This window comes from Aristolochia californica, unplaced genomic scaffold (genome assembly GCF_029961685.1).
Source record: "Aristolochia californica isolate CCGP_79_NKW_82.1479 unplaced genomic scaffold, dmAriCali1.0.hap1 SCAF_10, whole genome shotgun sequence".
In the NCBI taxonomy this organism is placed as follows: Eukaryota; Viridiplantae; Streptophyta; class Magnoliopsida; order Piperales; family Aristolochiaceae; genus Aristolochia; species Aristolochia californica.
This window is the reverse complement of record NW_027181771.1, coordinates 4,329,042-4,340,168: the sequence shown is the minus strand read 5'-3', so window position 1 is coordinate 4,340,168 and position 11,127 is coordinate 4,329,042. Positions and strand designations below refer to the sequence as shown.

Genomic DNA, 11,127 nt, shown 5'->3' with positions numbered 1-11,127 from the left:
AGTAATTTTCTTCTCCCATAATGTGTTTTAACCAAGCTGGGTCTCTATGTCCTTTTTATCCCTAGTTTTAGGGGGAGAAATAGAAGAAGAAGTACAAGAAAGGGGTATTTTGTTCCCATGTTGTGGTAATTTTTATGTGACCAAAATATTCAAAAAAGGGAGAACACAAAAAAGGAAGTTTTTTTTTATCTATGAAGAATTTTTTTCAACAAAATAAAATTGAAGATTAAGAATCCTTTTCATTGCAAGCTAGAGTTATAAACCTCAACTTGAGGGAGAGTGTTGAAGAGCAAATATGAAAGAGTCTTACATAACTCTCATAGTAAGAAGTTTCATAGAGTCAGAATTAAAACGGTGGAGTCTTATAAGAGTCTCACAAAAGGAGATATTACAAAAAGAGTCTCAATTAAAGGCGTTTTAGTTATATTAATATTCTATTTATGTTTAGTTGTTTAATTTTTCTAAGATTTATCTTTTAGTGTTTAACTTTAGGTACAATTGAGACAAGGGTAGTTTAATTATAATTGGATTTTTACTTGTTTCGTCTATTATAAATAAAAGTTCATTGTAGTCAAATTACAACAAGTCGATAAAGTTTTATGTTTAACAAAATTCAACACAACTCAAGACATGAAGCAAAAACTCATTGAAGATTATTTCTGTGAAGAAGAACTTACACAAAGAAGAAGCTTAAAGATTTGAAAACCCTAGGAAAATTAGAAAATTCTAAAAAGCTCTAGCAATATAAAGAAATTAGCCATCTAGTTCCTAAATGTATGGCTTGATCGATCATATGTAGGTAATAAACCGTCATTATATATGCTTGATCAATCAACCTCTATAGGCATGATCGATTAACTAGAATGCCAACATGTCAGTTTAAAAGTTTAATTGATCAACTTTTGTAGGCATGATCAATCAACCAGGATGCTAAGGTAAAAGTTATAGAGTATAATCCATCAACCTCTATCAGGCATTATCAATCAATCGAAGAACTAGATCAAACCTCCACAAAAGCTTAAAATTGACTTTCATCGATGCTTAAATTGATTATAAGGTAATAGAAGCTTCAAAATATAGTAGTTGGAGGTCAATTGATTGATGAATGAAAAGGTATGATCGATCAACCTCTTATGTAGCTTTTTGGATAATGGTTCAAAATGGCTATTATGGTTGGAAACTTATAGATAGGCTTCTAAACTCATAGAGGAGCATTCATTGAGCTCAATAATGGCATATCAAACCTAAAAAAAAAATTATGCTTAAAATTCTAACTTTACCCTTGTACACGAGAAAAATTCAAAATTTTGTATATTCTTCAAATTCTTTGCATATTTCTCAATATTCCTAGTTCCATCAAGTCCACGTACTTCCTTCCACATGTTTAAAGATGTGAAGTTCGGATCTCATTAGGAAAATAACTGTCTCCAAAAGAAAATTGTAAGTTTTGTTTTTCTCTTTTGTACTTTAACTTTTTTTTATCTTAAATGTTCTCTAGTACTTTGAAAGCTAGAAACATTGGCATTCTGAAGTCTTGAATCTAGAGCTTTTAATCTAGGAAGGGAATGCCCACTAGACGTGAAATCTAGTTTGTATGTGAATCTCTTAGAGAGAGATCGAGATAAATTAATTAGGTATTATACTTGGCATAAAGAAAGTTGAAATCTGTTTCTAACTTTGTTACTACAACAAGGTAGTGAATTTTTTTCCCGAGAAAGGATTCTTGGATGGTGATTACTACTAAGAAAAATCAATAACAAAAAATCTTTACCTCTTTGTGGTTGTGTATGTTACCTTCTATTTTGTCAATCTATTTATTGTTAATTACACCATAATACTTTTTTTTTATTTTGTATCTAAATTCACCCTCATTTTGAGACACCACCATGACCAACATTATAGACTCTTAAAATTTCAAAGACTCCTTATCCTTTGCAATTACATTCAAAAGGAAACTTCTACATTAACGAGGACTCTTATAAGCAATTTTGGCTAAGACTCTATAGCTTTCTCTATTTTAACTAGGACCCAATAAGTGGCACCCCTTGGTCCTGCTTTGGACTCAAACACTTACTAATTCTAGTTTCCCCTTATCTTTCATGGCTTTCCATACTTACAAATCAACCCATTTGCCCTACCATTCTTATTACAAAATTTGCATTCTATCAAATGTCGAGCAAGTTGTTAATGAATTAGGTCAGTTGGATGGACCACATAAAAACCTTTTTGCAATATGTGTCTATTATCTTTTATAATTTCAATTTATTTCTTTGATAATAAGCAAACAAGAACCCAATATCTTCTTGCTTGAATTGAAGTCTTCATGGAGGAACAAAAGAGAGTACCGATCTATTCATGCACCTCGAACCAAATAGACTCCACAAAGTACGACAAAGCCATTCATCAACAAAACACAAGAAACAACCCCTTCTAATCACACATGAATGAATTTATGTAAGATCATCCTCTTCGTCCTCTTTTGCTTTCAGTGTAGTCTTCGCACGCAACAGAAGTGTGGTTTTCCAAGCATCCTGGTGTCACAAATTGTCAACATCCATTGAAATGAGATATTGAACAGTAGAGTAACGTATGGAGCTCTGCATGCTAGCAACTGAAAATAATCGAAGATGATCATGGATTCATGAGGTCGTATATTCGTAGATTCAGACTGCTAGCTACAGAAGCACTGCATAAAAGACTTAGTTATGGAAGATCTGCAGAAAAGATGATGCAAGCCACATTATAGGTTTCCATCATGGTTCTCTGGGGAAGCTGGAGCTCTACTGAAAGGAATTGGGATTTTGTCTTGGCTCTCTAACTCAGGTTGTCAACCTAGAAAGCTACAAATTGCGCCTCAGGCAAAGAGGGACTGGTCATCATGGCATTTGGATTGTGTCAATGTCAATGTGCTTCAATTGATGTAAACTCTATCTGGAGCTATGTATTGAGAAGTGTTGATTCTCGTGCAGAATAGGATAGTCCACACAACTTTCTCTCCCAATCTCATTTTCTCTTTAGTTTCTTTTCTTTACTGAATTTCTGTTTAATAGTATGCATTCGATGAACAAGGCAGAGGTAATCTTATAAACATAAAAGGGGCCTGTTTAGGATATGTGAACTATTTACAACTCGTGAAGTAAAAGACATACGGAAAAATATCCAGGTAGCTTCCTATGTTTCTGGATCAAGCAACTTCAACTGAAGTTCAGTGCAAGAGAGCAAAACAAATATCTCCAGCAGTCAAGTACTTAACTGGTAGACATACACCCAGTAAAGGAGGGTCAGGTCAGATCAACGAATGGTGGTAAAACAAGTCGGTCATAAAATTAACAGCAGAAGTCCCTACAAAGTGTGAATTATTTTCGCCCAAGTTCAGCACATAGAAAACATACCAGCCTGGTCATACTGTCAAATTCCTTCACAACGTCAGTGAACTTTGTGATGTCTTCCTCATCAATTGCAGCGGCTAAATCCTGTTCATAAAGCAATAACTGTAAGTTAATAGAACAATTTTTTAAGAGAAAATTAACAATAAGCAACTTATATGATTACTTGTAAACTAAGTCAAACCACACATACCATCAACCTCCACACAATCTTCACAAAATTTACCGAATATTTCTAATTCATCTTTCAAAACTTTCAATAAAAAATATCAGGAAAAGACCAGTTCAGGGAAAATAAAACTTACAGAAAGAAACTTGTATTCCCGTGTGCCTGAAAATGTTGGATCAAGATCCTATAAAATGAAATGGAACAGTCATATTTCATATAAATATTACGCAACAAACGCAACAAGGGATGAATTTAGACCTGATATTTTTCTAAAGCATTAGTAATGGCAACAATATCGCCTCTGCAGAGTTGGCATAGTCCAGCATTGAGAAGAATCCCTTTGACACTGTACTTAAGAAGATTATTGTTCATAGAATGTCGAGCAATTTCTTCAAAAAGCTCAACTGCCTTTGGGTATCTGAAAAGAACAAAAAGAGAAAAAGCCAAATAATTAATCTTCTACTTTCTTCCGGGAACTTCAAAATCATTTCTCAATATTAATTGGAAAACACTACTACTACAAATGAAAAAGACTACTAGGAAATAGCGCAATACTGTTCCAGCTGAGCAGCAAACTGAGCTATTTTCTGCTTGCATTGGTTTGCTGATGTGGTCACTTCTTCACTTTGGAAAAGATCAGCTGCTCGTTCGAGGAAAGTCATAGCATGTTCAAAGTTTTGCTCTTGCTCATAGAGATCCCCAATTTCCTGCATAGGTCAATTGCAGGGTCCATACAGTTAACCAACAATTGTACAGATGTTGATAGTATAAGAAATTAAAAGCAGGCATATATTATGGTTATCCACTGCAGGGGGGAAAACATATCAAATATTGTTTGAGGAACTCCAAGACCAACACAAAAATAAAAAGTCTTCCTGAAATTTTCCAACAACAAGAAGCCTCACCTTGCAGTATCTTGCAGCCATGTTCAATCTGCCAATCTCCAGAAAGAAATTCACTGCATTATTCAAGCACGATATGGCTTCTGGAAAGCCAACATAGCAGATCATTTAGCCTCAGAAAAGAGAGGAATTATTTTCAAAGAGCAGCTAATCTTAAAATTATACAAGGCAGATTGGGCAACTGACATGGATAGGAAAACAAGTGAGAACCTTGAGAAGAGGTTTTCTTATAACAATTTGCGGCATCCACATAGGCTGAGGCAGCTTCATGCTTGCTCTCTAACTAGAAAATAACAAACCAATAGCTTAACCTCAGACGGAAACACATTAAAAAGGCATGGTATCTAACAGATCAACAAACAGACCTTCAAATGACAGTTTGCCAGTTGGATGTATGCAGCTCCAGCTCTGTCCCCTAAAAACAATGATATGCATATGAGATAACAGTTATGTATTTTAATGGAAGGAGATACAGATCTGTCTTCTCATTGGTGGTCTAGTGTAACAGATACAAATTATTTGCAGTAAAAAGGATGATAAAACTTAAAAATCTTTTCAGGCAAAGTATTAGAGTCCGCTCACAACAATCAGCAACAGATCACAGGCAACTCTCACATACAGCATATCTAACACAAACAAGGAATGGAGCAGCTTATCTAGCTTTTGGAATGGCTTCTTAATGGAAACGGAAAGGAAAAACGTTGATCAACAACTGAAAACGAGGGTAAAGCTGCAAAGCTACAAAATAAAGTTTATAGACAAGGCCGTGAGTATGAGCAATGCAGCCACTTCCGTCTCGACTTTAGGGTATTCCTAGGTTTCAAGTTCAAAAGAATAACTTGGATTTATGTCATTATTTTCTAGCTAGCAATAGATAGCACAAGAGAAGAAGAATTGTATTAATTCATCATAACTGATTCATGTTACAGCAAATTCCCTCCATTCTTTGCAAGGTCGGGTTACAATTTTGTTTGCCAGTAGATCTAATTCCTGCCAGTGGGATGCTTCTTGGTTCTGCTCTTCCAGGATTGGGAAAGTTGATTCTTTCAGCTTGTACTGTCTTCATTCCATGGGGTCTTTGGAATGAACAAAATCACATACGTTTCAAGGCCAAATTTGAATCCCCGGAGAGAGTTGCGGATAGTATTTTTGGGCACATTTCCTCTTGGTTATTTACCAAGAAGGCCTTCTCCCCTTTTGTGGGCTCTACTATTTAGGATAATTGGAATTTTTTGGCTCGATTACATGCTCGATCAAAGTCCCCTATTGTGAGGGAATGGACCCCGCCTCGGCCCGGGCACCTCAAACTTAATTTTGATGGCTCTTCGTTTGGTAATCCAGGGAGGGGAGTTATCTCTAACTCTTTTGGTAAGTAGTTGTTTACCTATGCGAGCCCCTTGGGGATTTTGGATTCGACAACCACTGAACTTCATGGTCTCCTTAATGGGTTTCACGACTTTAGTGACAACTGTGGGGGCCCTCTTCACATTGAAGGAGATTCCAAGGTGGTGATTGGTTGGTGAGATCATGCCTCCCCCCCCCCTGTGGCACTACTAGGATGTTTTCCTTGAGATTATGGATACTGGTTCACACTTTAGCTGTATTTAGACTCACATTCCGAGATCTGCCAATTTGGCCGCTGATGTACTTGCTAAGCAGGGTGCAAACCTTCAATCCCTAGTTGTTAGGGTTTTGCTCCCTTGATTTTGTATTTTGGTTCCTATGTTAATAAAATCATCATTTCTCAAAAAAAAGATGGTCAAATCAATGAAGAAATAGAAGAAGAAGAGTGCAATGGAAGATAAAGCTGCAATAGATAGCAGCCTCCTCAGGGGTCAAACCACGACCCTTGACTTCTTTTATAAATATCACTTCAGTGAGAAATTACATAATAACCAATAAACCCCAATGATTTAACATGTACTACAGCTTATAGTAAGAGGAAAAACTACACCCTTGTCTCATATATATACATCACAAAGACAGACCAAGTTTAATCAACTCTAATGACTCAAAATATTCACTTATGTAATGACAAAATGCCCTTGAAATTCAACAGTTTTAACCCGAATCCAAAATGTATCGAACCTTGTGCAACATAACACCAATACACCCACCACTAAATCCCCTTATTTATAGACTCTAAAACAACCATGGACATGCAAAATAAGTTACATCACCATCATAGAACTTTTAATCATCAAACATTTCAAAACCTATTGAGTTATGCACAACATTATCAAAAACGATTTGGACAGGTTGGTTGAAGTGGAGCCTGGCCCTATTGCCTGTCAAATAGTGGAAAAGCCTTGGGTGCCCCCTTTTGCCAATGGGAGAGGGGCCCTCACCACCCTTATCGATAAAAAGAAAGGCATCCTCCCTAACTGCTTTGTAACATATAGAGAAAGGAAGGACTCTACCCTGCTTTGGTCTACTGACTCAAAGGAGGCACAGTCCTACCCAACCTCTATGTTGTAGGGGCCTCCATCCTATCCTCCACTTTCCCCCACTAAAATATAGAGAAAGTTGTTGTGTTTTAGTCTTCTATCTTTTATTCTTGCTTCTTCCTATATGTTCAACACTTAAGTCTATCACGTCTCTTTTATTTATAAGACCTATTATATCATGTCTCTTTTATTTATAAGAACTATTACGTGTATGATGTACAAGTTATGATGTAAAAGGGCAATATTGTACTATGTAATAAGAAGCTTGCTACATATTGGTGCTGAAATATATGTAAAGGATATTTTGCTCTAGAAGGGTGCTAACTCAGTTCATGGGAAAAATTGTCCAAGAGAACCTCCAAAAGGGGCACCAACTCAACAAAGAATCTAGGAGCATCCAGAGAATGCTTAGTGCCCAAGAAAGGGGACATCCAACTCTTAATCCCACATAGGAGAAACTATAGCATTGGTCCAATATGTAGGGGGCTTTGCAAGACTTATAATGATCTATCAATCGATATTACTTTTTTTATCGACTTAGGCCAACCTAAGGCGTCTTGACCGATGATATAACGTCACCAGACAACTAGCTTCTAATCATGAGGGTTTCTATTAGTGTAGCCAGCTCAAGCGCTCCCCCAAGGAGGATGGCCCTTGGCAACAATAAGAGTCCTTGGTACTACCTTCCATCCTTTCCATTATTATCATTGACCTAGTTCCCTCTTAATAGCCTAGCCGCCCAACCCCATTACTCTAGTCCAAAGTCCAGTATGACTATAGCCCTAGTAAGTGTCTCGAGTCCTAAAGTCAAGTCTGAATTCTTTAGTTCAAGTGTCTTAGTGTTCGTTGAATAAAGTAAATTACTAAGATACACAAGTGTTATAGCACTCAAGTGAGTCTAGTTTTCTTCTATCAAGTCTAGTCTAATCCATCTCAATCCCAAACTATCCTAGTCAGTCTCCACTAGTCCTAAAGAGTCCCCATGATTCCAAGTTCTACAGTCCTAGTCCCTCAAGAACCCTATTCTCGAGTTTGGGATGGTTTAGGAAGCTAGCTTTAATAATGGAGGTTGGCAACCTCCTATCTCAAGTTTTTTTTTTTTTTTTTTTTTTTTTTGGAAATGATGCTGAATTATATTAATAGGTTTGGAAGAGCGTGATTATAGGGAGGAAAACCGTCCCAAACAATGAGAGATTGCTGGGAGGTTCTAAATGTAGCTAACATATTAGCCAAGGAATTGGCTGATCTAGGAATGTGATTCCATGTACAATAAATTGTGGACACAATGTCAGCAATACAAGTAATGATTGACCATTGGCGCCAGGGGGGAAGCTTGAGCTGAAGCACCAACTGATGATGACTTTGGAATCCCCTTCAATAAGCAGCTTCCCGTGGAGATGGTCTCTGAAAATTTGCAGCCCATAATGGAGTGCACTCACTTCGGCAATGTTGGAGTCAGCAATACCAACCGGCCCCACATAAAGAGAGAATGATCTCTCTACTGCTGTCCTTGAAGACACCTCCTGCACCCGCCGGCTCAGGACATTCCAAAACACTTCTGTCAAAGTTAAGCTTGATGCAGTTGCTAGGGGGAAGTTCCCAAACAGCCATGGCTGGCATCTTTTGGGGACCCGCTATATGAGCCAACAGACTCCAATTCCCGTGAAGGGATATACCTGCCAGAGAGGCAAATCCCTTCTTGGTGTGCAACCAACTAGAAATCATGCCCACTGCATAAGAAACTGAATTTGGAGCAAATCATATCTCAAGTTACTATTGTTAAATGTACTGGAGGGTAGTTTGGTCATTTCAAAATATTCTGATTGTATCTAAAAGATTGTCACTAGTTTCAGGAAGTTTAGAAGTGCCTATGCTCCAATTTTCATAATTTTTGGACTTGTATATATGGAGATATAAGGTGTGTATGTTAGAGGGATAGAGGAGTCTTGTCCTCTACAACTCACTTTTCCTTACCTATATCCCTAACACGTCCTACAACCATAAAAGTCCCAATATCCTAATTCCCTCTCTATCTATCGCAGCCTTAGACTTCCACCACTCACGCACTAAAAACCACCACTTCTCTTGCATCTAACCTATCCATTATGTCTCTTAAGTCCCAAATCAAATCCTCTAGCACTAGATTTGATGCATATACTTAACCATCTATTTAATCTGGCACAGAGAATGGACGATGTTAATTCTTGCATCTTGCTCAAAAGTGCTATAAGTAATGGGGGGCAAATTTGGACATTGGAATAAAGAACTCCTTATACTTTCTTAAGTGTTTCACTTCTTCAAGTAACATTCGCTCACTATTCTCCATGAATGACCTTCTATTTCTGAACAACATGCCATTTCATAAATAACATTATGAGAATCAGGAACCCCCTTAATCCACCCCACCTATCTAAAATGCTCTTTTTATAAAAAAAAAGATGCACTCTTTAAAATAAACAAATCTGCACAACCAAGTGGTTGATCATTTCTTTCACTCATATTTATCAAATAAACGATGCAAGGAAAAAGGCTTGGGTGGTTACAGCTATAATTGTCCATAACTTAAAAATTGGACCATCAATACGTATATTTGCCAAGAGTCATATAGAGGGAAATCTTTGAAACAAATTGTGCATATCTGTCCTTAAAGATCAAATTTACACACTCATCCTTAGTTCCAATTATTACTACCCCATTTTCTGCTAATTTAGTTCCAATTTCAGCAGATCTGGAGCAAATTCACCTACACACTCTGTATATGATACTAGCAATGCAATCTAACTAAGAACAAAGTTGTTGGCAACAACAGAATGTAACAAGATAAGAGTAGAAAAAAACACTGTAACAGCAACTGATAAAAACATGTATATATGTATAAATTAAACTTCAAACAAATTTTCTACTGACAGCTCATGTAAAAAACCCAACCAGTAGACCTTAACATAAGGGGTGAGAAAAGTTTCCTTTTTTCAAATGTAACAAGAATGCAAACAAAAACGTATTCCAAAACATATTAGTAAAATCAGTTTGAATAATCAGACGCTAAAATAAGGGTCCGCCCTGAATGCACTAAGTATACTCAATCTAGCATACACCCGCACGCCTAATAGCAGCATCCATACACCTATCTTTCTCAATCACATTGAAACTGAGTTAAAATAAATAATTAAATCACAACAGACATAATCCAAATTTCCATGCTTTCCATCCAATAAATCTTACAAGTTACATCCATAAGAAAAGAATAAATAGAAAACAGAAAAAAATTACAAACTGCATTGCATCGGCCCTCAGAACTCTTAACCCGAAACATGGGAAATAAGAAATGATCAATAAAAAAAGAAACAGATAATTTGACCAGCCAGAAAAATATTTTCTTACGAAAATAGAAAGTGAGAAACAATAAAAGTGAAATAGAATGAAATAATATCATAAACGCAAATTGGCATAAGCAAAACTTTAAAGCAAATCCACATAAGATAAAATGACATATAGTCCAACAAAAATACGAGAAATTGGATAGATAGATATGATTACAGTTCTTGGCCAGTTTGTAGCAATTCGCAGCCTTGTCGTAAAAATCAGCAGCATCCTCGTATTTGGATCCAAACAAACCCCAGCCATTAAGTTTCTTCTCCGCCTTCTTCTCCAGCTCCTCCCCTTTCAACGCCTGATCCGCCATTAAAACTCCCCCTTTCTCCTCTTTCAGCAAATTTCTATTCTATTGACGACCGCAGAAAGAAATACCAAAAATGAAAATGGTCTGGAGATGCGAATCAGGAGAAAAGATGCAGCATGGAGCATATGGCGCACGTTAGTATGACAAAAGTTCAAGGCACGGAATCCTAACGTGAGCGACTAATATCAACTTTCAAAGTTCCAACGCAATTGACTACAAGTAGTCGTATCTTGAACCGGATTAAAACCGAATCGGTCATCAAACCTTGGTACCAGTTTTGGTCCAACTGGATTAAACCAGATTCAACCACTACTTAGACCGGGTCCAATTGGGCCACCTTTCTTATTTTTTGTACATATATTATTTTCTTGAAGTTGGATATGAATCAATCTTCAGTTGGTTAATACTACCTTTTTCTATGTAGGACTTGGTCATGGCTTTGAGTACTCTCTCTATTAATTTTTTTTTTACCGTTTCTTATTGAGAAAATAGTTAAGTCGGACCAACTAACCGATACGTTCAAGTTTGTACCAGACCAACCAGT

At 36.8% G+C, this 11,127-nt stretch overlaps 1 protein-coding gene across 1 annotated transcript; it reads right to left on the bottom strand.

Annotated features, from left to right (window-relative positions):
* Positions 1 to 2,287: 2,287 nt before the first annotated feature.
* Positions 2,288 to 10,727, bottom strand: LOC137940629 (alpha-soluble NSF attachment protein-like). Its single transcript, XM_068785783.1, has 9 exons — positions 10,442 to 10,727; positions 4,823 to 4,872; positions 4,668 to 4,740; positions 4,461 to 4,540; positions 4,111 to 4,262; positions 3,814 to 3,973; positions 3,692 to 3,739; positions 3,393 to 3,473; positions 2,288 to 2,531 (listed from the first exon to the last, which is right to left on the bottom strand). The coding sequence occupies exons 1-9, from the start codon at positions 10,584 to 10,586 to the stop codon at positions 2,451 to 2,453; spliced, it is 870 nt and encodes a 289-aa protein (XP_068641884.1). The 5' UTR covers positions 10,587 to 10,727; the 3' UTR covers positions 2,288 to 2,450.
* Between the last annotated feature and the right edge of the window lie 400 nt (positions 10,728 to 11,127).